This window comes from Poromitra crassiceps, assembly GCF_964638095.1.
Source record: "Poromitra crassiceps genome assembly, chromosome: 21".
NCBI classification, from domain to species: domain Eukaryota; kingdom Metazoa; phylum Chordata; class Actinopteri; order Beryciformes; family Melamphaidae; genus Poromitra; species Poromitra crassiceps.
In genome coordinates, this window is record NC_139638.1 from 25,599,698 (window position 1) to 25,626,850 (window position 27,153).

A 27,153-nucleotide genomic window follows, 5' to 3' on the forward strand; every position below is an offset into this window, starting at 1 on the left:
TGCAGAGATGCCTGGCTGTTGTTCACACAGAGCGCCGTGTGTTTTTGCTTGGGAAAAGCGCTGCCCGGAGCGCTTTTTGTGAGAACTAAAAAGCGGAGCTGAGTCTGACATTAGCTTAGCTAGCAGCTGCTAGCTCAGAGATCAGCTGCTTAGCTAGCACTTCTAGCAGACAATATAGTGTTGTAATGTGGGACAAGCACGTTACATGGCCGCTATAATCCATACTGCCTTTTATGGTTGCTGTTACAGTAATGTAAATTCACTGATTATGACAACTTCCTATTATCTGTATCATCTCTATCATATTTTTTTATATATATATATATTTTTTTTTACTTTAACAATAAAGATGACAGTCAGAACTGCAGTTGAATGTGTACTGCGTTCCATTAAAACAACAGACAAAATAACAGACACAGATCAAGATACACAGAGAGAGGGTGATCAGGTCTTTAGTTAAGTTTCCATTTCATAACCTGCCAAAAAAAAAATATATATATCAAAGCTCTATTGTTCATTTCAATCCCTTAGCTGTCTCAACGCACACACCCCCCCTCCCGCCCACACACACACACACACATGCAAACAACACTCACGTGCGCACAGAGGACCTCCAAGTTGGGACAGGAATGCAGTGTGGAGCGCTCTACCACCCTGACACACACACACACACACACACACACACAGAAAAAAGCCCCCCTGTTCCTCCCTCCAGCTCCAGCCTCAGCTCCAGACACAGCTGTTGTTTTCCCTGCAGAAGAGACAACCTGCTACCTAGGATGCCAATTCTATCTCGTGGTAGAAATTCCTCCCCGTCATGGCCTTCTCATTCTGTCCCCTCACAGATTACTCTGCTGCCACACAATAGAGAGCTGCAGGAACGAGTCCGGAAATCATCGATGCTAACACTAGGGATGGGCATTTCTAGCAAAAACACTATTCGAAATTCGCTGGACCAAATTCGAATTTAATTCGAATTTCGAAAATAAAAAAAAAATGTAAAAAAAAAAAAAAAAAAAAAAAAATTTTTTTTTTTTTTTTTTTTTGTGAGTGAAATGTTGCATTGTCTCCCCTGATTCTAAGTCTACGGCTTTATTAATTAATATAAAAAGCTTCTGCTGTGGATTTTTAGCTCAAACAAGCATTGCACCACTGAAGTAAAGAACATGTTACATGACATTGACATTTTCGAAAATAAAAAACAGTTTTGACAATCATGAGTGGTTCATTAAATATTTAGTAGGCTCAGGTCTGAGTGCCAAAGGGGTGCCAAAGTCACCCCCTCTCCCTCGTCATGGGATTTCATCCGCCATTCATTTTTCCATAAACCTTGCTTAAAATGCTTATAAAAATTGTTTTACTTGCTCAAACCAAGCGATTTGACTATACTTAGAATCAGGGGAGACAATGCAACATTTCACTCAAAAAAAAAAAAAAAAAAAAAAAAAAAAAAAATCGAATTTCGAATTTCAATAATAAAAGTCGACCTTGATAATAACAACGATTATTCGAAAATTCGAAATTCGATGCCCATCCCTAGCTAACACGCCTGGTTCTTCACTGTTTTCGCCTATGGGAGTTTTGAATGGGTTTTTGGCACGATGCTTCTAATAATCTCTCTGGGCAACGCTGTCTTAATCAAATGCGAACCAGTGTTTAGTAATATCATCTTCACACACGACGACCACTTTTATGAGTTTTGAAGCTTTTACGTGCCGTTAAAAGGGCGGCTAGCTAGCAAACGGCTAAATGAGACTACACTGTTGAGTCGATGTGGATATATACGTCAATAACGTCACCACTTCAAAGGACGAACACGGAAATTCTCTTTCCCTCACCTGGTTCAGCCCGTTCAGCCCGGGGTAATCAGTGCACACATCAACAACAGTCCAGGTTGAGTGCTGACGTGACGCGGAAGCCTATGCGACAGTGTGTAGTTCTGGATTAGCTTAGCTCAAGCTTTTTTCTTCTAGGGCTCGCATTTACGCTACAAAACTCATGAAAGTGGTCCTCATGTGTGAAGATTATCCGACTGAACTCTGGTTCGCGTTTGATTAAGCCAGCGTTGCCCAGAGAGATTATTTGAAGCATCGCGGCAAAAACCCATTCAAAACTCCCATAGACAGAAACAGTGAAGAACCAGGAAGTCCGGGACTTCCGCATTCTGACTACAAAAATACGTCATCCCTGCGGCTCTCTATAAAAGTCCATTTGGGCCTGATGCGAATCAGTGGCTGTCTTCTTCACAAATGTCCTCATATGAGGTTAGGGTTGGTGTTCTTTTACTGGTCAAGATGTGTATCTTGCCGATCAAATTCTCTGGGTTTTCTCTCACATTTTTTTCCCCCTCTCAATAGTTTTTTTTTTATATATACTAATTAAATTTTTATTGAGCAGGAGCAAGCTAAATCCTGTACATTTACTTTACCTCCTAGTCATCACGGAGAGTATCTGTTGGCCAGCTACATCATTGTAGTTTTTCTTCTTCACCAGTCCAGTCCATACAGTACTGGTATGCTGTCCTGTCCCTTTGTGTTTTGTTAAGCTCCTCTTCTTCATAGCGCTATAAGAGGGGGGGGGGGTGTGCTGCATCTGGATCCACTTAAACACAAAGAAGAGCCCGAGCAGCTCCACACTGCAGGCTGAGCGCCGCACACTCAAAGTCACTCTTCTATCTGTCTGTCTGTCTTTCTACCCCTATGGACACGAGACAGACCTTCCCCCAGGCTTCTTCTAGACTAGAACATTTTCAGGTTGATGGTCTGTGAAAGGAGACAGAACGTTTTACTGGCCCTGTGTCTGTGCTGTTTACTGCTGCTCTCTCTGTGTCTGTGCTGTTTACTGCTGCTCTCTCTGTGTCTGCTCTGTTTACTGCCTGCTCTCTCTGTGTCTGTGCTGTTTACTGCCTGCTCTCTCTGTGTCTGTGCTGTTTACTGCCTGCTCTCTCTGTGTCTGTGCTGTTTACTGCCTGCTCTCTCTTATCACAGCATTGCTGTTTGTTTTATGCTGTCAAATGGGCAAGTTGGAGCCAAAGTAATAGCAGAGATTGTAGTGCTAACTTTCTCTTTCATTCACTGTGTGGAATCTCCAACCCCCCACTCATATACTGTATATACATACACAGACTAATATACAGTAAGTATATACATACACAGACTCATATACTGTATGTATACAGTATTAGGGCTGTGAATCTTCACTGGCCTCACGATTCGATTCGATTACAATTCAGAGGGCTACGATTCGATTCGATTACGATTATCGATGCATCTCGATGCATCTTCAATCGATGCATCACTTTTTTCCCCAATACATGATTTATCTTTTCTCACTTTCTTTTTTCTCACTGTGTGGCTACTTTTAAAATAAAAGTGCATTTGATTGTATTATGATCCAAATAAACAACTGCATGTACTTCCATTATATTTTATTATATATATATATATATATATATATATATATATATATATATATATATATATATATATTTTTATAATCGATTTTTGACATTTGTGAATCGATGCAGAATCGTGCACATCCGCATCGCGATGCATCTTATAATCGATTATTTTTGACACCCCTATACAGTATATACATACACATACTCATATACTGTATACTGTATGTATACAGTATATACACATACTCATATACTGTATACTGTATGTATACAGTATATACATACACAGACTCATATACTGTATACTGTGTACTGTATGTATACAATATATACATGGAGTCTGTGTATGTATATACTGTATACTAGGGGTGTCAGAATTAATCGTATAATCGATGCATCGCGATGCGGACCTGTGAATCGAATCGAATCGTTGACAGATGAATTGTTTGTTTACATTTCTGTTGACATTCAGATTTTAAAGCACTTTCTAAGTAAAAAAAGGGCTTCAAGATTCAAGATTCAAGTTTATTATTTGTCCCCGAAGGGCAATTTGTGTGCAGCAGATATAAAAGCATAGCGAATACATGAAAAAACAAAACATGAACAAATTAAAACAAACATGGAGCATGGCAGCAGTTTTCCAGCAGAAAAAGGATCAAGTAAACACAGGATAAAAGTAAAATAAAAACAAAATAAAAACACACCTCAAGGGATCTGTACGATGTACTTAAAAGTAGTAAAGACACGTACAATGTACTTAAAAGTAGTAAAAGACACGTACATGAACTTAAAAGTAATAAGAGTCCAGGACTATTTGAGCTCACATAAATAGGTAGGTAAAAAATAAATAAAGATATATCTCGAATATAAAATATATAAAGAATATTTATAGCAGCAATACCTACCTAAGAAGAGAGACAAGGAGAGAGAGTGCATCATCTCCTCCGCCCAGCAGCGTTTAAGCTGCACGAGAGACAGAGAGAGGAGAGCGAGACAGAGAGAGAGAGAGAGAGAGAGAGAGAGAGTGCACTATCTCCTCCTCTCAGCAGCATTTAAAGCTGTGATGGAAACAGGAACGAAAGACAGTTTATATCTGTTTTTCGTAGCCCTCGGAACCTTTAGCCGAAGGCCCGAAGGGAGCAGCACATACTCTGGACAGAGAGGATGGGCTTGTATTAATTGATGAAAAAGTAGCCATGTGCAGTAATAGTACAGAAAATTGAGGATTTGCTAATTGGAGCTGCAATACTTGGAGCTGTATCGAGATGCATCGTGATGCATCATGGAATCGAATCCTATCGTTGACAGATGAATCGTAATCGAATCGTGAGGCCAGTGAAGATTCACAGCCCCAATACATACAGTATACTGTATATGAGTGTGTCACACTCATATACTGTATACTGTATGTATAGTATATACATACACAGAGACTCATATACTGTATGTATACAGTATATACATACACAGGCACCTTCGTCTTCACTGCTCTCTCTTTTGCTCCTCAATGAAAGAGTTTGGCTTTCCTGGTCGGCACACTCATAAAACAATGGAATATAAAAAGTCACACTCCCCTGCCAGTTAACTGCCAGCTAACTGCCTCAAATTGAGTCGTTTTGCTGAATTTTGAAAATGACAGAATTGGCACCCGTCCCTCTACACGCCTACCTCCACACGTTACCTTTTCTGAGCAGACCTAATTTGTCTGGTCTCTCTCTCTCTCTCTCTCTCTCTCTCTCTCTCTCTCTCTCTCTCTCTCTCTCTCTCTCTCTCTCTCTCTCTCTGTCTCTAGGTGTGTGTGTCTCTCTCTCTCTCTCTCTCTCTCTCTCTCTCTCTCTCTCTGTCTCTAGGTGTCTCTCTCTCTCTCTCTCTCTCTCTCTCTATTTTCATCCACTTTTTTCCACACTCTACATACATGTGGCACTTTTCAGATACATCATACTACTCAGACACATTGGACTGTAATAAGACCCCCTTTCTGTTTCTAGATTGACAATTTGGACTTTCTACAACAACAACAACACTATTCCAAACATTTGAAAAGATGTCGCAGCATTATCTCTTATCAAACATCTCATTCATAATTTAGTGATATTTGTGGGCTAAACTAAATGTAACCAAAATAGCATTTAGCCCTGACAATTCATGTTTAGCGGTATATGCTTTTGACCTGCATTCCCATCTGTGTGTAACGGCATGAGATTTGATATAGTCTAGGGCAGTGACCAACCAGTAGATCGGGGTCTACTGGTAGATCTCAGGGTTCTTACCACTAGATCCCCAATTAAATCATTTTTGCGTAATGAGTGTAACTTTGTAGTGTCAGTGTCTCGCATTCAACCAGTCAGTCCGTGCATGTTGTTTATTTTATTGTAAACAAAAATAAGAAGGGAGCTCCTTGAAGTTTTTCAAAGAATAGTATTTAGTCCCGAAGTAGTATATTCGTGTCCACAGCAGTGTTACAAACAGAATATATCTTCACAAGGGTACACGGGCAAACAAAAACGCTACGCACGTTTCAACCACACAGGGTCTTCATCAGGCTGGAATAGCTGCTTTTATTTTATTGTCACATAGGCTACTGTCTAAAGCTTTCACGGAAACCACCTGACGTCCTCGGCGGAGATACTTGCGTTTAACTACGCAGCGTCCGTGTGCGCATGCTGACTGGAGCGTGTGTATAGCTATTTGGACAGTAAAAAACGTTGGGCACCCCCTGGTCTAGGGCTGGCATCCATCTGTTTAACGTTGGGCACCCCCTGGTCTAGGGCTGGCATCCATCTGTTTCCATTCTCTGCATGTTTAGAGTCTCTGGCACTTCATTCTCTTACTGGGCCTCAAGTATGGGTCTCATCCTGCGATGAGGAGATGAGCACAGGTTCTGCTTCTTCACCTGGCTCGCCCTGTTCATGTTGCCCTGTTCTGTCATCCAGGTCATCATAAAAGGTTCCTCCGGTTCTGCCGCTTTAGTAAGTCGGCTGGGTTCTCTCACTCTTCACACTCACACTCGAGGAGGGCTGCCTGGCCTGTGTTGAAGACTGTTGTGAAGCTTTTGCTCAGAGAGAGGAGACTGTTTTGACAACAGGTCACTTCAAAGCAGAGAGACCCGGGTAGAGAGAGGGAGATCATTTGTGTGTTAGCAGACACATTTAAACATGAACACGAAATTGCGTTCTTCATAAAATGTCTTTAATGACCTCTGGTAGGGCTCAGCGACAAATCAGTAGCACTATATATCTGCAATAGATACTTCATCAATATAATATGAAAATAATTCAATATGTATCGATAATGGAGCATGATAACGGAGCGTGCGAGTGACATTCAAACAGAGAAATCCTAAAGTTACCACCAAACATATTTATTACAGGGCTGCAACACACTTATAGCTTTTCCACACCAAGTCCGTATTTTCGTCCGAAATTGATGCACGAAAAAAAGAAAGAATACGACCTCATTTGTGTCAATCATCATTGACACACCGAGTCCGACAATTACGTCCGTCATTTATGTTTTCGGACGAGGTTCGATTTTCTGCGTTTTTCACATCAGTCAATAGATTTTTGCGAGTTTTCAGATGACGGATTAAAAAACACGCATACGAAAACAATCGGACTGTGTGTGCAAAGACCTTTACTCTTACCTTTGTGCCTTGATAAATACGGTGGTTCAAAATAAAGTGGTTAAATTCAACCTTTTTTTCTCGTGGTCTTTGTTAAAAATGGTCATTAAAAATGATCAATAATTATCGTTATCGACTGATAATACATGCGCTGGCTGTTATCGCACGCCCAGCCCTAGGGCGGTCAGTGTCGGTGTTTGCCACGTTTAAAATGTATAATAGCCATGTTCCCACTAAGCTCCGGCCCAAAGCTTTTAGCCTTCCAGCTGCTCTGGCCTCCGCCCTCAGCGTCCCGTCTCCCTGCCCCGCTGTGGACCATGCCGACTGGGGAATTATGTGCAACTCAAAACCCCTTCTCCTCATCCCCACGGCTGCACGCTTCAGACACTCTGGCTGCATTCTCCAGAGGGCCCCGAGTAAACAGCCACATACACACACACATACATGTTGGGCTGGTAAAAAAAACAAAAACAATAATTGATATTAATTTGAAGGGAACTGATATGGATTCATAAATCCCAATATCGATCTTTTAATATAATGCTGTTTCCCGCGGATGCTTGAAGCTTTAACCCTGTTATAGCACAATGGGATCTCGTAAACATTAATCTTTTTAATAATCACCAGCTTAGAGGGTTCCTTGTACAATTTTACAGCATTTAGTTCTTTGAGACTCTTTCATATCCAAGCAAAATTGGTACTGTAACCGAAATGTCGATATCGAATGGAATATGGCAATCGAAACGTATCGGGACCTTGTGTATCGGAATCGTATCGAATCGGGAAATCAGTGGCGATACCCAGCTACATACCTCATGGTACCTGCTTCTTAGGTGACATTGAAGTAAGCTGGGCTGCTTCCTACAGATGGTCGTGTCTGCTAGGTTAGGCAATAGGCACAGATAGCAGTAGAGTGATGAGCCAAATATGCTATTATTAAACCACTGATGATGGATGTTGCATGACTGGCTCACATCTTTCCTGGTGCACACAAGATAATTGTTTGTGTGTTTGTGTGCATCTCCTTTGGAGTCTCACTAAAGAGATGAGTAAATTGAGCAGCCTTCAGGTCTCATATCATTGGAATGTGGAATACGACGCTTTCTTACCTTCTCCTTAGTAGCGCACGCACCTCTGACTCGAGCGTCAACACCACCGTAGCCGAGTATTCATTCGTCAGTCATCATAATAAATTAATGGCCCCCTTCACCGCGCGCCTTGCCACATCCTGAGGTGCTCATAGCACACGTCAGTATCAATTAGTAATGGAGTGATTTAAATTGCTGATTTAGCCATGCATTAGCATCAGACAGGCTAAATAACAACATAATGCTACTGGTTCAAAACACACACGCACGCACGCACACACACACACACACACACACACACACACACACACACACACACACACACACACACACACACACCTGCCAACATTAGGCTGTAATTTGAAAATATTTTTTTCCCCTCTCCAAAATGTAGCTTAACCTTGGAGTGTTATTTAGCCACCTTCCTGACAAGCTAGCTTGACCTGGTTGGTACCAATCGATGCCTTTAGGTGCCCTGCCTCCCTTTAGCCTTCTAGTTTCATATGATACCTTCACTCTGGTTTTAGTTTAAAACTGAGCCCGCTACAGCCGTTGAAAGCGCAAATTAAAAAAATATATATATTTCCGAAAATCGGTCAAAGCCTACTCCTCACTCAGGGTTAATGCGTATGTAAAACTGTTGTCTGTAAAAAATAAAATAAAAAAATGCAATGCTCTGGTGGACCACCAGTGGTCCGCGCGGACCACAGTTTGGAAACCAATGATGTAGTGCAACCTTTTCTAGTTCAAGGCCCACTTCTGTTCTGATTGTTAAAACATTTCCGAGGACCACCTTCCCAAATAAATGATAGGCTATGTATCATTGTGATATCTTGATGTGAGAGGTCATCCGCGGCCCACTAGAGGGCGCTCTGGGCAGTGACCAGTGGGCCACGGCCCAGTGGTTGAGAAACACCGATGTAGTGGACTGAGTTATCGAGGTGTATTCCTGCTCTGTACTGTGCACACTGGTAAAAACACACTTCCCATTAACACCGTAACAATGCTGCTAGCTGGGTTTGGGAGTTCGGGGAATACAACCTGTTCTGTGCTGGAAGTGGACTCAGGAAAGCAGGAGGGGGGGTACCATCCCGTGGGTGGATGTACGTCAGCTAACTGCTAACATACCGAGGGAGGCTGGATTATAAAACGCAAGCAAGTGATTCTCCTATGAGCTCACTTCCAAACAATGTGCTTCATGTTTCTCCATCTGCAACCTTTTTTCTCCTCTCTTTCCGCCTCCATTTTTATAGACCTTCTCTCTCCTCTCCTCTCCTCTCTCGCCTTCATCTTCTCATCCCTCCCAACACTTTGTGACTGCGGTGAGTTAACGGGCCTTTTTCTCCGAGCTCGAGGAAGTGTGCATTTCTTCTTAATTGGCGCGTGTGGTGGTGGTGGTGGACGAGAGGAACACACAAGTTTGCCATACCGGTTTGCCACGCTGCAGCGATGATGATGATGTGCAGCACGGTGGCATGTGTGACTGACTGGATGTTCAGGCTACTGAGGTCATTGCTTACAGCAGTCAGAGCCGCTGAGACTCTGTGGCATGTGGAAGGATTTCCAACAGATGCCTTTGAAATCCTCAATCCCCTACGCGCCTAACAGAAGTCACAATATGCTGCGATAACAAGAACGACAGGGATGCTTAGTGAGAGCATAATCCCTGCAGTGAAGATGTAATTATCCAAGCCATGTCGTCGGAACAACAGCATGCATAGATGTGAGAGGCATGCCAAGTTCTCTCTTAGCCTATAGAGAGGCAAAGTGACCGCCTACTTCCTGCTTCAGCACTGTACCAGAGATTTTCATCCGCCATTTATTTTCCCATACACATTTCGTAAAATGCGTCTAAAAATAGTTGTACTGGTTCAGACCAAACGGTACAGATCTATTTAGAAACAGGAGAGATTGCATAACATTTCACTGGGACCAAAACGTTAAAAAAAAAATCGTTTTTTGAAGAAAATATTTTTTCTATGTTGTTTTTTTAAGTTTTGGTACAAGTGAAATGTTCTATGGTCTCTCCCGATTATAGCGTTAGCTGAACCGTTTGGTTCGACGAAGTACATCTATTTTATAAGCGTTTTACGAAATGTCTATGGGAAAATAAATGGCGGATGAAAATCTCTGGTACAGTGCTGAAGCAGGAAGTGACGTTCCACTTTGCCTCTCTATAGACGGTTTTAACTTGACAACAAAAACATTCTAAATTGAACCCCCGCTCACTTCCTGTTGCAGTGTTTGCTATGGATATAAAAGAAAAAAAAACATTCAAGTGCAGGACTGACCATTCCGTGAAAACCGTCTATACAGCTGAGCAGCAAAAACAAAAGTAACAATGTCGAGTGAATATTTCTGCAGTTTGCCGAATGCTGAGAAAAAGGAAGTGCTGTGGGGTTGCGCTCTGGTGAAAACCGTCTATAGCTAGACCTGCTAACGTTAGCGTAGCGATCCTAATGGGCACGGGAGCTAGAGCTGAGTAGAGAAGCCACCTATATTTCTCCTTTTTAACTTTTTTCCCCTGGCATTTTCTGCATAGTGGCTGGCTGACCATAATTCCATTTGCATGCCTATCAAAGCCAACACTTTTCCAAGGATTAAATAATTGAGTTGAGGAAGCTGTCCACCTTCAGCCATATCACACTGACACACCACAAGCTTGCTGCTGGCTTGCTGCTCTTTAGGTCTTACATTAGTAGTACAGTACAGTAGTAGTGTATTTGAGAATGTAGAATCCTGGCTTGCCTCTGGCCAGTGACACTTAGGAAAGACTAGGTGACAACCAAGTATAGTTTGGTGACGAGCTGGAGAGACAGTTGACGGCCGGAGAGACGGCAACCCGGTACGGGATGGGATTAGCACCCCATCTTGGCTCTCTCGTGAGGGAGAAATCCACAAACGCTACGGATTAGCCTCATGAAAATCTGCGCAAGATCGGCGCGGCCTGGGGTCCTCCAGGCTAGAGCGAGGTGCTCGACGCAGGTAAATGACGTGCAGCGCACAGGCCCTCTTGAGGCGTCCTTGAGGCATCCCTTCAGCCTCTGGATTGCCTTTGTCATGAGGGGGGTCTGGTGAGACGAAGGAGGAGCACGGCCGGGAGAAACCCACAGAGCCTAGATCCTCCATGCACCGAAGGGCCAATACTGCGGCGTAGCACTAGCTCTATTGCAGCGGATTGGGTTCTCTTTTACCCCTCCCGCGGGCAACGTTGCAGATAGAGTAGTAAGGCTGATCCGTAGCGGCTTCTGGGACGTGAGTCGGGGTCTTAATTGGCCTCGGCTGGGTCTACTGGGCGAGGGTGTATGATGTTGACAGACCCGAAACACCTTACGACCCCAGATAACATCACTGATGACACGTCCTAGCGCATGCGGTAGTAGTGTATTTGAGAATGTAGAATCCTGGCTTGCCTCTGGCCAGTGACACTTAGGAAAGACTAGGTGACAACCAAGTATAGTTTGGTGACGAGCTGGAGAGACAGTTGACGGCCGGAGAGACGGCAACCCGGTACGGGATGGGATTAGCACCCCATCTTGGCTCTCTCGTGAGGGAGAAATCCACAAACGCTACGGATTAGCCTCATGAAAATCTGCGCAAGATCGGCGCGGCCTGGGGTCCTCCAGGCTAGAGCGAGGTGCTCGACGCAGGTAAATGACGTGCAGCGCACAGGCCCTCTTGAGGCGTCCTTGAGGCATCCCTTCAGCCTCTGGATTGCCTTTGTCATGAGGGGGGTCTGGTGAGACGAAGGAGGAGCACGGCCGGGAGAAACCCACAGAGCCTAGATCCTCCATGCACCGAAGGGCCAATACTGCGGCGTAGCACTAGCTCTATTGCAGCGGATTGGGTTCTCTTTTACCCCTCCCGCGGGCAACGTTGCAGATAGAGTAGTAAGGCTGATCCGTAGCGGCTTCTGGGACGTGAGTCGGGGTCTTAATTGGCCTCGGCTGGGTCTACTGGGCGAGGGTGTATGATGTTGACAGACCCGAAACACCTTACGACCCCAGATAACATCACTGATGACACGTCCTAGCGCATGCGGTAGTAGTGTATTTGAGAATGAACATTTACCCAACCTCTACAGAAGTACGACTAAACCTCTGAACACATCATGAGGCGTGTAGAACTATACTTGGAGACAGAAGTACTAAACCTCTGAACACATCATGAGGTGTGTAGAACTATACTTGGAGACAGAAGTACTAAACCTCTGAACACATCATGAGGTGTGTAGAACTATACTTGGAGACAGAAGTACTAAACCTCTGAACACATCATGAGGTGTGTAGAACTATACTTGGAGACAGAAGTACTAAACCTCTGAACACATCATGAGGTGTGTAGAACTATACTTGGAGACAGAAGTACTAAACCTCTGAACACATGAGGTGTGTAGAACTATACTTGGAGACAGAAATACTAAACCTCTGAACACATCATGAGTAGGGATTGGTATCGAGTTTCGATACTTACTTGGCACCGAAATGGAAACATCGATACTAAGGGGTATCGAAGCCTCCCTTGTCAATCGATACCAATTTTCGATACCAAAACAAAACAGCGTCATTGAGCCTATAAGCATGCGACATGCTTGCACGCCGCGCTCTAATACGGCTGGTGATTGGCTGTCATGTAGAGGCATGCAGGAAACGTTACGCCCACTTTAGCCGGTGTGTTTGTTGTGACTGTGAGCCAGGCGTGCGGTGCGGATATAGTATACAAGAAGTTAGCCACTCAAGCTACTCCTATCCTGGAGTACCATATGGCGAAGATGATGAAAAGCAGGAAAAGAAACAGAAACAACACGGACTGGTTTCCACAGATAAGAGAAATAATTGAGAGGTGGGTCAGCTTACCGCAAGTTAGCGGTTATCAGATCCCTCAGTCTGACAAATCCATGCATCTGGCTGTGAGTTGTAGCTAGCAGATCGTTTAATTAATTGCCGCCGTAACGTTATGCGCAAGCGGGCATTGTGTATTTTTAGCAACTCGTTAACAAACGCTGATGTCATGATAGTTTGTTGAATGTAAATGCGATTCATTTATATTGATTGGCTAGTCAGTGAATGCGTGAAGTGGAGCTGTCTCGTCAGATTTGACAAGAATGACGTTCTGTTGCAACAGTGAGCATTAAACACTGATCTGCAACACTAGCGTTAATGTTTAATTAATTAGCGTTAACGTTATGTGCAAACGTTATCGCCCATTATGTATTTTTAGCAACTCGTTAACAAACGCTGATGTCATGATAGTTTGTTGAATATAAATGGGATTCACTTTGTGCCATTGGCTATATTGATAGGCTAGTCAATGCTCAACTAGTCTTCCATGCATGAAGTGGATCCATCTCATCAGTTTGGGCAAGAATAGAGTTCTGTTGCATCAGTGAGCATTAAACCCTGATTTGCAACTCTCTGTTTTGCACTGAAAACTATTCCACTGATTTATTATTGTGCTTGCTGACAAGCAAGGCACAATCTTGAAATCCCACATACTTAATATTATTATTATTCTATCTGCCAAAAAGTTCTACGACTAATAACTCCCCCAATTTTTGCGCCACATAGACATGCCAGACCTCAAAATGACCGGCTTATTGAGGACAGGTGTGCTATGACTTTGTTAAGGGTTTGTGAAAGCGGTTTGGCCGCAATTCGCCATTAAGCGCCATTTTTTTCCCCATTGACTTGCATGGGGTTTGGAAAAATCATACAAAATCTTGCAGTAAATTAGCTGTCATTCAGAAACCATAACAGCTAGAGCTACGAAACTTGGTAGGGAGGTGCACTGAGGGGTCTTTTACTATCCCCGAAAAAATTTCACCAATTGACCAGATGGTGGCGCTATAACAGCCCTCCTTACCTTTTGGTCCATAACTTTTGAACCGTAGGGTCTATCATCAAACTTCTTTTTTCCCTGGATTCCTTGGGTCCTCCCGCATCTAGTCAACTAGGCCACGCCCATTTGCGTCTGACTAGATTTTCCGCCATTTTGCATTTTGTCCAAAACCGTTTTTTTGCCATTTCTCCTTGGAATTTTCTCCAATCTTCACCAAACCAACGCACACATCATGTGGGGACTGTCCTGCACAACACTGATTTGGAAGTTTTTGAAAAAAACACACCGTTGCCATATAATCGACTTCCAACTTTCTGTGGGTGGGGCCTATTTCACAAAGATCGTCCGATGCTAACCAAACTTGGTACAGGTGTGGAGGGATGTACTCTGAGCCTATATCAGAAGTATTTTGTCATTTAGCCTTTAGGGGGCGCTATAGCAGCATTCAGTGCCTGTCCCTTCTAAATGGTTTTATTTTGAAGGGCGGCAGGAAGTGCGGATTCATTCTCATTATGGCCAGCCTTCCTTCTTGTATGACACTTGACACTTGTCACTTGACGCACGCACGCTATTATGTAGATATCAGACACACCTATACTTGTATCTCAGTGGGTATATCACTCATGGTCTCACTCTCATTTGCATACTGTATGTTTTCAGCAGCTCCAACTCTTCTCTGTTAAAAACCAAATGCTAAAAGTGTACTGGAAACAGGAATCCGGTGAGATTTGACCAGATTAATAGAGCTAAAGAGCAGCTCTGAGCAGCAGCGTTGCATGTTGGGTAGAGCAGTGTTGCATCTTGGGTAGAGAGAATGATATACACTTGTCGCCAACCATGGGAGGCCTGTCTGTTCTGTTAGCTGCTGTGTTAATGTAGCATGGTAACATGTCCAGAAAACAATGAATGAACAAAATGAACTGAACCCATGGGTAAGTGTCACCACTTTGTGGTTGTCCTTTTTTACAGCCAGCTGGGTTTGAAAACATAATGGAAGAGATAGCCTAGTGTGAATAGCCTAGTGTGAATGGAGGCTGTTAGCCACAACAACTGTGCCTTATAGGCTAACCTCAGCCAGCCAAAACAAACATCTTGTCCCCCTGGCGTTAGGACACACTGTTCATCAATGTTTGGGACTAGTTGCATCAAGCTAATTGAGCTAATGCTAGCGTTAGGCCAGCGTTTCTCAACTGGTGGGTAGCGTCGCGGGGCCGTTTTGATTGGGTCGCGGACATTTACAGTACAGTATTTTTTTTTTTTTTTTTTTCCAGATTATTGAAACTGGATTAGCCTGACCAGTTTCACTTGTTTAACAAGCTGAAGCATATGCTCTGCCTGTAATTCAAGAGAAGTCTGCCTTTTCATTTCATATTTAATTTTAGTTCAATTCAGATGATTGAAACTGGATTAGCATGGCCCCATTTCCTCAAGCAAAGGTCCGGAACATTGTAACGTAGCTTACGCTATGATTCAGTGCCATTGAACTCAATGATTGAAGTAGCCTAATGGTACAATGTCTGTATGTAGTCAACAACTGACTGTTAAATCAAAATAAACATCAACAATGCTTATTTACAGTTTTCATATTTAACTGTATTAATTATACATAACTAGCCTACTATAATAAATAAATTCTCATTTCTCATTTCAAGTAAAATAATGCATTTAAAAATAACATACAACAGAGTGCTTTGGTAAAATGTGCATCTTAAAATGAAGTGCTTACATTTAAGAGAAATAAGTTTCCCCTTTTCTTCAATCCATTTCACATTTAACACTCTCAGCCAACAAACAACCTACTCTGAGCCTATAGGAGAAATATTGTGTTGAAGGTGGGGACTGGGACTTTTTCACTGGGAAACACCCACGTCCCAGGTGTCTGGAAGGCAGCATTAGTCCCCCTAATTGCATGGGCAGGTACCTTGCAAGCCAGGCGGTGCATGGCGAGGACAGCAAGCACAATTACATTTTCGGTAGGAAATGTAGACATTCTAGTTTGTTTTACATTTCTTTCCTTTGTAGTACTTCCAATATTTTTTGTAGGGACGGCAATACGTTTAGAGAACTTAAAGTTATGTTAAATACAGTAGGTTTTATTTTTTTCTGCTGTAAAACTTAAGATGGGGGGAAAACTAAAGATTTGTAAAATAATTTCAATGTGTAATGCTGTTTTATTTTTGTTAAAATGGATTTTTCTAAAAATTGGTATCGAAAAAAGTATCGTTCAGGAACCGGTATCGAAATCCAAGTATCGAAACGGTATCGGTATCGAAAAATTTTGAACGATACCCATCCCTAATCATGAGGTGTGTAGAACTATACTTGGAGACAGAAGTACGACTAAACCTCTGAACACATCATGAGGTGTGTAGAACTATACTTGGAGACAGAAGTACTAAACATCTGAACACATCATGAGGCGTGTAGAACTATACTTGGAGACAGAAGTACTAAACATCTGAACACATCATGAGGTGTGTAGAACTATACTTGGAGACAGAAGTACTAAACCTCTGAACACATCATGAGGTGTGTAGAACTATACTTGGAGACAGAAGTACTAAACCTCTGAACACATGAGGTGTGTAGAACTATACTTGGAGACAGAAGTACTAAACCTCTGAACACATCATGAGGTGTGTAGAACTATACTTGGAGACAGAAGTACTAAACCTCTGAACACATGAGGTGTGTAGAACTATACTTGGAGACAGAAGTACTAAACCTCTGAACACATCATGAGGCGTGTAGAACTATACTTGGAGACAGAAGTACTAAACCTCTGAACACATCATGAGGTGTGTAGAACTATACTTGGAGACAGAAGTACTAAACCTCTGAACACATCATGAGGTGTGTAGAACTATACTTGGAGACAGAAGTACTAAACCTCTGAACACATCATGAGGTGTGTAGAACTATACTTGGAGACAGAAGTACTAAACCTCTGAACACATCATCAGGTGTGTAGAACTATACTTGGAGACAGAAGTACTAAACCTCTGAACACATGAGGTGTGTAGAACTATACTTGGAGACAGAAATACTAAACCTCTGAACACATCATGAGGTGTGTAGAACTATACTTGGAGACAAAAGTACGACTAAACCTCTGAACACATCATGAGGTGTGTAGAACTATACTTGGAGACAGAAGTACTAAACATCTGAACACATCATGAGGCGTGTAGAACTATACTTGGAGACAGAAGTACTAAACATCTGAACACATCATGAGGTGTGTAGAACTATACTTGGAGACAGAAGTACTAAACCTCTGAACACATCATGAGGTGTGTAGAACTATACTTGGAGACAGAAGTACTAAACCTCTGAACACATGAGGTGTGTAGAACTATACTTGGAGACAGAAGTACTAAACCTCTGAACACATCATGAGGTGTGTAGAACTATACTTGGAGACAGAAGTACTAAACCTCTGAACACATGAGGTGTGTAGAACTATACTTGGAGACAGAAGTACTAAACCTCTGAACACATCATGAGGTGTGTAGAACTATACTTGGAGACAGAAGTACTAAACCTCTGAACACATCATGAGATGTGTAGAACTATACTTGGAGACAGAAGTACTAAACCTCTGAACACATGAGGTGTGTAGAACTATACTTGGAGACAGAAGTACTAAACCTCTGAACACATCATGAGGCGTGTAGAACTATACTTGGAGACAGAAGTACTAAACCTCTGAACACATCATGAGGTGTGTAGAACTATACTTGGAGACAGAAGTACTAAACCTCTGAACACATCATGAGGCGTGTAGAACTATACTTGGAGACAGAAGTACTAAACCTCTGAACACATCATGAGGTGTGTAGAACTATACTTGGAGACAGAAGTACTAAACCTCTGAACACATCATGAGGTGTGTAGAACTATACTTGGAGACAGAAGTACTAAACCTAGTCTGAACACATCATGAGGTGTGTAGAACTATACTTGTAGACAGAAGTACTAAACCTAGTCTGAACACATCATGAGGTGTGTAGAACTATACTTGGAGACAGAAGTACTAAACCTCTGAACACATGAGGTGTGTAGAACTATACTTGGAGACAGAAGTACTAAACCTCTGAACACATGAGGTGTGTAGAACTATACTTGGAGACAGAAGTACTAAACCTCTGAACACATGAGGTGTGTAGAACTATACTTGGAGACAGAAGTACTAAACCTCTGAACACATGAGGTGTGTAGAACTATACTTGGAGACAGAAGTACTAAACCTCTGAACACATGAGGTGTGTAGAACTATACTTGGAGACAGAAGTACTAAACCTCTGAACACATGAGGTGTGTAGAACTATACTTGGAGACAGTACTAAACCTCTGAACACATCATGAGGTGTGTAGAGCTATACTTGGAGACAGAAGTACTAAACCTCTGAACACATCACGAGGTGTGTAGAACTATACTTGGAGACAGAAGTACTAAACCTCTGAACACATCATGAGGTGTGTAGAACTATACTTGGAGACAGAAGTATGACTAAACCTCTGAACACATGAGGTGTGTAGAACTATACTTGGAGACAGAAGTACTAAACCTCTGAACACATCATGAGGTGTGTAGAACTATACTTGGAGACAGAAGTACTAAACCTCTGAACACATCATGAGGCGTGTAGAACTATACTTGGAGACAGAAGTACTAAACCTCTGAACACATCATGAGGTGTGTAGAACTATACTTGGAGACAGAAGTACTAAACCTCTGAACACGTCACGAGGTGTGTAGAACTATACTTGGAGACAGAAGTACTAAACCTCTGAACACATCATGAGGTGTGTAGAACTATACTTGGAGACAGAAGTACTAAACCTCTGAACACATCATGAGGTGTGTAGAGCTATACTTGGAGACAGAAGTACTAAACCTCTGAACACATCATGAGGTGTGTAGAACTATACTTGGAGACAGAAGTACTAAACCTCTGAACACATGAGGTCTGTAGAACTATACTTGGAGACAGAAGTATGACTAAACCTCTGAACACATGAGGTGTGTAGAACTATACTTGGAGACAGAAGTACTAAACCTCTGAACACATCATGAGGTGTGTAGAACTATACTTGGAGACAGAAGTACTAAACCTCTGAACACATCATGAGGTGTGTAGAACTATACTTGGACACAGAAGTACTAAACCTCTGAACACATCATGAGGTGTGTAGAACTATACTTGGACACAGAAGTATGACTAAACCTCTGAACACGTCACAAGGTGTGTAGAACTATACTTGGAGACAGAAGTACTAAACCTCTGAACACATCATGAGGTGTGTAGAACTATACTTGGAGACAGAAGTACTAAACCTCTGAACACATCATGAGGTGTGTAGAACTATACTTGGAGACAGAAGTACTAAACCTCTGAACACATCATGAGGTGTGTAGGACTATACATGGAGACAGAAGTACTACACCTCTGAACACATCATGAGGTGTGTAGAACTATACTTGGAGACAGAAGTACTAAACCTCTGAACACATCATCTCTGAACACATCATGAGGTGTGTAGAACTATACTTGGAGACAGAAGTACTAAACCTCTGAACACATCATGAGGTGTGTAGAACTATACTTGGAGACAGAAGTACTAAACCTCTGAACACATCATGAGGTGTGTAGAACTATACTTGGAGACAGAAGTACTAAACCTCTGAACACATCATGAGGTGTGTAGAACTATACTTGGAGACAGAAGTACTAAACCTCTGAACACATCATGAGGTGTGTAGAACTATACTTGGAGACAGCTGAGAAAAGACAGACGTGATTAAAGAAGACATGTCGCAAGACTGCTTTGGCTTCTGCCAAGGATTATTTGTTCCTTCCAGATCTGGCCCAACCACTGCTGCTCTCTGAGATCACATGATGTTCCTGTGTGTTCCTCTGAAGATAAAGCTCTTCTGTTGATCACTTCAAGTGTGTTAGATTGCATCGCTCACTCTCGTTTGAAACAGCCTGCGGCAAATGAGCCTTGTCTGGATACGTGTTTGACGTCTAGAGAGAAGATGGGGAGAAGGTTATAGTTTTCTCTCTTATTATCCGCTCTGGATTTCAGGGCTTTCAACTGTGTCTTTAAAAAGACGGTGCTGTTTCCAGAAGCGCAGTTCTTCTTTAACCTGTAAACATCTCAGAGTGGAGAGAGAGAGAGCAGGGCAGAAAGACAGTGAGAGGACTGGAGGGGGAGGGGGGTTCAAATGTTGGAGGAGGGGCTTCTTGTAATCTCGTGACTCCCAACAGAAGGGCTTGAGGGGGAAATCTCTTCTCCCTGCTTCATCTAAAAAAAACTTCACTCCAAAGTTTTTAATAACAAAACTTTTTGACACTTCTGTTGTATGAATCGTGTGTGCCGCTGGCACGGTGTTGTTTGTATTCTTGTTAGGGTGTGTGTGTGTGTGTGTGTGTGTGTGTGTGTGCGCGCGTGTGCGTGTGTGTGTGTTTGCTGGGGGAGGTGGGCGGGCCCAGCCAGCTGATGTCATTGAGTGCAGCAAGGCCGAACCTGAAAGAGGCCCTTTGTTGGCAGCCTGTAGCACGAGTAGGTTCCTGTGCTTCAGACACACACACACACACACACACACCACACACACACAGAGAGGACAGGGGAGAGGAATGGCACCGTTCAGACTGCCCCGCTGCCCACTCAACTGACACAGCTGCATGTCCGGCACGCTTTTTCGGAACCCGACGCCGCGCGCTTTCGGATCCGTCCCCCCGTGTGTGTTCCTGTCGAAACGGAGCTAACTTAACAACCAAAGAGAAAAGAAGATGGAGCCGCTCGGACGGGGAACTCGGTAGACTTTGCGGGACAGAGTGGAGTCCGCTATCCTGTTTGGAAAGGGGGAGGAAAAACACCGTTTTTACAGCAGCTGGGAAAGGACCTGTGCGAGGAGAGCCAGCATATATGCCCAGCACCCAGTTTTTAACGTTGTGTTTTTATCTCCTAGTATCTGTGCTTTTGTGCGTTTTTTTCCCATGTGATTGATTTGCTCCCCCGGTGGTGTGGGCGCTCGCTTGTACAAAAGGAACCCTTGGCAACACTTTGGATTTGATCAAGGAACAACGGTTTTCAAGCGGGAAGGGAAAGAAAGCAAATGAAAATGTTGGAGATATGCCTAAAATTGGTGGGGTGTAAATCTAAGAAAGGCCTCTCGTCCTCCTCCAGCTGTTACTTGGAAGGTAAGAGTTTTTTTTTCCCTGTTGTCGGCTCTTAGCCGGGGGATTTGATGTTGTTCAAAGTTTGCTTTTGGGGAAAAAAATGTATACAGATTAGTACAGAAAGATGACAAGAGTATAACTAACAGAACATGCATTGCGGACGAGGTACAGAGAGAAAAGGAATAGCGAGAAGATAAGCTATCATGTGTGAAGTCTCAACAATGATTTTGTGTAGCCTGGAAAGTGGAGAAGGGGGAGGAGAGAGAGAGCACAGGGGAGGGCGAGGGAGGCCAGACTCACTGGCTATAGCTGCAGAGTGGAAAAAAGAGAGAGAGAAGAGAATACAAGGAAATGTGACTCCTGGCCGTGTCCCACTTCACTGTTGTTTATGAGGAGAGGAGAGGAGAGGGGCTCTCATCTCAACCTTCACACTCCTGACTCCTTTTCAGCTTTCTGCGCTTTTCCAATACTTTAATCTCATTCATTGCTTCCTTTTTATATCATGAAGAATGTATTTGGGCGATAATATAGACCTATATGTTTTATGCTCCTTTTGCGGTGTGCTGCGGACTAGAGCCCACTTATTTTCCATTACTTCAAATTAGCCTCGTAGGATCTCTCTTCTGCACAAAGTAAAGCAAAAGCAGGGTAACTGATTTGACTCGTCTGAATTAAAGATCAGTGATAAATCTCGAGCACATTCAGGACATAATAAATCAACAGACGGTGTGATTTGGAGCGGAGCACTGTGAAGCCCAATGATTGCACAACCAAATGATTTGATAGAGCAAATAGCCCTGGTATGCTGCTCCCCAGTGAAGGGGGTGACAGTGATCAAGAGTTTTCAATAACACTTTAACAATTTCAGAGCTTTAAGATAGAAGGGACAGGGAATCTCATGCTTAGATATTCTACACCAGTGGTGTATTTTTGGTAAATTAAGCAAAACTGACTAGAGGCTTCTTGATTTGAGTTGGAAGCCTTACCTGTCTTTTGTTAAGAGTTGCCATCTTGCTCAAAATAAGAGGCTAGTTGAAATGATTAGAATCCAGTATCTGACTCCAGGGCCTGTTCCTCTCCCTCCCCTTCCCCCATTCACACATCATTCTGTCCCACATCATTCTGTCCCCGCCAACTTTGAAGTCAATCTGACGAACGGTTCTCGAGATACGTGAAAGCCGACTGGTCGAATTGTACAAAATTCGACACTGCACTTTCTTGGGTCCCGAGCAGCCCCAAGTTTGAAGTCAATCGGACAAATGGTTCTTGAGATCAAATGCTTTTTGTGTTGCCAGTAGGTGGCGCTATGATGTGCGTGTCCGAATTGCATGAAATTAAGCACTGCACTCCGTCGTCTTCCCAGCCGCGCACTCCTCAAGTTTGAAGTCGATCGGATGAACAGTTATTGAGATAAACCGCATTTTGTGTTGCCAGTAGGTGGCACTATGACTATTCGGAAACAAAAAGATAGAGTCAAGCACACTGAGGCTCCACCAATGTTTTTTTATTTGCAACGTTTCGATCTTCACAGGATCTTTGTCAAGCATCCTGTGAAGATCGAAACGTAACGCAAATAAAAAACTATTGATGGAGCCTCAGTGTGCGGACTTTATCTTTTTGTTATAGTTACCTTTTGTCCAGCACCTGTAAGTTTTTTGGATGTGCGCATATTTGTCTTTTTCACTATGACTATGCGGGGCATAGTCATAGTCATTCGGACATGCGCATAGTATGCACATGTCCAAAGTGCACGAAATTCGGCATTACACTCCTTCAGGTCCCCCCTATTTGTTTGTCGATCCGACGTTTGTCGATCCGACAAAAGTTTTCTCGAGATACGCGAAGGACAGACAGACGATATCGCCTTTAGATGAGCAAAGTAGCAGCATAAAACTCTGAAGCTTTAGGGGCTCGATGGTCTTTATAAACAAGGCCTATAAACAACGCTTCTACTAGGTTTAGTCTGCTCCCTCAGGCTCTGGTCTGAACATACTCTCATCACGATGGCATCTCCAAACAGTGGTTAGACCTCGAGATCTAAGGCCTGATTCAGCTGTCCTTGTTCTCCACTGCCTCCCACCCAGGTGATGACAGGTGATGCAACAGCAGCATCTAAGCAGGAGGTTTTTCCCTCTCGCCGGCCTCAGAGAAATGTGGCTAGGGATCTGCCTAGTACATCCTGGAACTGGACCAGACTATTGTCTAGATAAGTGGTTTTCAGTCCTGCTCCTCGTGACCAAGGCTGGATTTGAAGTGTCAAAAAAATACCTCCAAACTCCTATCCCTGACCACTTTTCTTTGACCTCGATGGGAAACGTCATCGGGTCAGGGAAAGATGAGAAGGAGGGCTGAGGAAAGCACGGCCGTGATACTAAGAGAATCAGGCTGATTAGCTTATCGCAATGAATTGTTGGACGGCATTATCGGCTTTCCGTTCATAAAAGATGCTTAAAGGCATTGTATCCTATTGCTAAAGGAGCTAAGTCAGGAAGCATTGAAGCTCCTTTGCTTAGCATTTAGATCATTTGAATGGCACTTATCAAGGCTGCCACTTGGGTACTTCCGGGTCATTTCTCTCAGTTAGGAACCATCCTAAGCAAAATAAATACTGTTCAACCGCAGCCCCAGAGTACTGCAGGCTAAGGCTTTCTATCCTGTCAGCTAGTTAATTGTGTTCACCTTGCAGTCCCTAATTAGATGGCTAGAATGAAAACCAGGGGCAGAGGGTCTTGAAGAACAGGAACTAGACATTAGCTACGTTCAGAATGGTTCACTCATTCACTCACTCACTATTCCCCATGCAGTGTTGATCATAGTGAACTATATGCAGTGTTGATCATAGTGAACTATATGGGGAACGATCAAACGAGTTTCAGACACTACCTGACTCTTCTTCTCCCATGGTAAACACGACCACATTGCATTGTGGTATACGAGAGAAAATGTAGGATGCATTCGCTGTTCACTAGAAATGGCAGTGCATTGTGGGTATTTTATAGTGGACTATATAGTGAATCAAATTAACAGTTGAGGATTCGGACAGTGGCCAACCCACTATATACTCCACGATTTCTGTAATAGGCACTGGTTTCGAACAGGGCTATATTGTTTAGACGATTGTTGAAGTAGACGTCTAGTTACAGTGAAGACACGATGAAATCCCGTTGAGTTTTGTATCAGTGTTGCAGTGAGTTTGAGTGCATTCCTATTGCTCACAGCAATGCTGTCACTGCTCTGAACTCTTCACAAGTTCCCCACACATTTCATCATTTTAAGTGTCATCTCCCGTGATGGAGCCAGAACATGCTGTAATTTCTCCCACTGCACCAGCTCTGGAGAATTGCAACTCTCCGTTAATGGCCGTTCTCTTTTTCTTCTTCTTCTTCCTTTTCACGCTCACTCCCCTTCCTAGGTTTTCATTTTTCATATGACTTTTTATTTTTCTCCTGTCGTTTAGTGTGTTGTCCTCCTCGCGCATCATGTGTCAGTGTGCCGCCACCCACTCACAAAGAGCTGTGGTATTTGTGGTCTGTGAAATGGACATGTGGTGGTGCATGAGCTCCTCAAACGCACTGCCAACTTTACGGACGGACATGCGGTCTCTTTTTCTTTTTTAAATCAGGTCTCCATCTTGCTCAGTGCCGTTTGCTTATCTCTCCCTCCCATCTCTGGCTTCAGCTCCGGCCCAAATTCATTTGAGACTGAGAGAACACTGCTGTGCTGCTCTCCACTTGAATAATAGTGTTATTGTTTTTTCTTTCTCAGTCGCCATCGTTTACTGGGGAACAAACTGCTCATCCTTGTTTACGTAACCTAGTGATGTACCAAAATGACATTTCTTGGCCAGCCCAGTACAGATAGAAAATAAAACATTTGGGCCGATGCAATACCAAATGTTTCTTGTAAATTGTTTAATTAATCTACTGAACATTCAGTCCTTTCCAGAGGATATTACTCCAAAAGGCACGATAACTGAAAACTAAACATATACAGTATATATATATATATATATATATATATATATATATATATATATATATATATATATATATATACATATATATATTTGTTACAAATTAAAATATAGATAATCATTTGTGTCAAAGGGCACGACCTTACAAGAACAAGTACCGTATAACAGTATAACAGGCAGGCAGTATACTAGCTGTGGAAATTCGTTTCAGCAGGTTCTTGTGAGTCCTAGGGCTGCAGCTAGGGGGGTGGCAATCACGATTCTTTGGACGATACGATTTTGATTCCATTCAGGGGCCTGCAATCGATGAGACAATGTCATATGCCCATTTTAACACAGTTACATTTATATCAACTCACAAAAAGCAATCTTAATTCTGAGCTCCTCCAGACATTTAAATGAAAACCAAATAGATCTGTTATTTACTATAAAGTGCTAAATTAATCATGTTTAAGTGCAAATTAGTTTGATCACTTAACTTGATGACCTTTCACTTATGAACATAAGCCATGCTCATCTATCCTTAATCGCTTTGGATTTACAAGGTGTATGATGATATGGCGATATATATCTATGTTTTCACTTTCGATTGATATAAGATATATATCGATGATGTATAATTGGTATATTGATGTAATCAATCACTGCAGCGATTGATTATTTTAGTAATCGAGTATTCTACCGATTATTCCATCGAAGAATGAGTAATCAGATAAGAAACACTTTATTAAAGAGCAACAGTAACCAACAATTTGTTTTGTTCTCTCCAGGAGCCTATAGTCTACTCAGCTGTGTGACTAGGCTTGTACACATCAATGCTACAGTGGTATCATTGATGTTTATATGCAGTTCTATGTCATATTTGTAATAGTTGATACTTGATACAAGTTTATTTGATGAAGATGTAGGCCTTGCCTTGTGGAAAAGCTTCTCTTTTCCTCTTCCAGTTCATTGCCTTTGGTTACACCTTGTGAACATCTCTTGGTCAACACTTGTTCACAATGAGTTGTTTTGAGGCCTTGCAGTGCTCTTAGAGGACATCTGCACCTTTTATGATCAAGCAGAGACTCTTCTGTTCCATTCCTACTTTTGGGCAGGTCATAATGTGCTGCATATGGACCATTACTAAGTACGTGAAGTCCAGTGTGTCCCCTAGGTTTGCTGCTTTGGGGGGGATTAATTAAAATGGGTCCACATACATTATGCAGATAACATAAATAAAACCTATTTTGATTCTTTCAGGGGGGTGGGGGGTCCCTTTGGGGGGTGGGCCATTTCTTGCCCCTACCAATGGTAGGGGCAACACTGAACTCAAATCACCTGTTTGACATTTTCCTTAGTTTTAGACTCCATCGTAGTACAGATAGAAACGTCTTCTTAGGGTTATAAGTGATCTCCTTATGGATACAGATTGAACACGTTCTCTATTCTTGTAGTGCTGGATCTGATCTGAGCGCTGCTTTTGATACTGTTGAGCACAAGATATTACTAGATCCATTAGAAAAGTGGGATCTCTCTAGCCCAGTTCTTAACTGGTTCAGGACATACCTGTAGGACACAAGTGTTTTGTATTGTTTCTGATAGTATCACCTGTGGAATAGGGCTGGGTATTGGCAAGGACCTCATGATACGATACGTATCACGATATGATTGTATCACGATACATTGCGATACAATACATATTGCGATATATTGCAATACTCTACATAATTTACTGAAAATTAAATTTGCTCTGTACCGCCCAGGTGTAATAATAATATGTATGTCACTTTATATTGATAACTTAGTGGACAAATTTAGTCAAAACTACTGAGTAGTGTTGAGTGTGTTACTGAACGCACTGAAATAAAAAGTATTTTGATTGTGTCACTGAAGACACGGCTGTACAAAAAAAATCGATATGGTGATATATCACGATATTTTTCTGAAATATCGATACAGTATTGCGGAAAGAAATATCGCAATATATTGCCGTATCGATTTTATTGCACAGGCCTACTGTGGAATTCTGCAAGGCTCAATCCTTGGTTCTCTTTTGTTTA

The 27,153-nt window shown here is 42.6% G+C and overlaps 1 protein-coding gene across 3 annotated transcripts in view; it reads left to right on the plus strand.

Moving 5' to 3' along the window:
• Positions 1-27,153, plus strand: part of abl1 (c-abl oncogene 1, non-receptor tyrosine kinase) — a 61,019-nt gene that overhangs the window by 16,886 nt on the left and 16,980 nt on the right. The window contains exon 1 of one of the 3 annotated variants that reach the window (XM_083657703.1): positions 20,712-21,159. The exons of the other annotated variants lie outside the window; for them this stretch is intronic. Within the exon in view, the coding sequence (XP_083513829.1) occupies positions 21,075-21,159 (85 nt within the window). The 5' untranslated portion in view covers positions 20,712-21,074. Of the gene's footprint in view, positions 1-20,711; positions 21,160-27,153 lie in introns of those variants that run through there. 3 annotated transcript variants of the gene reach the window in all.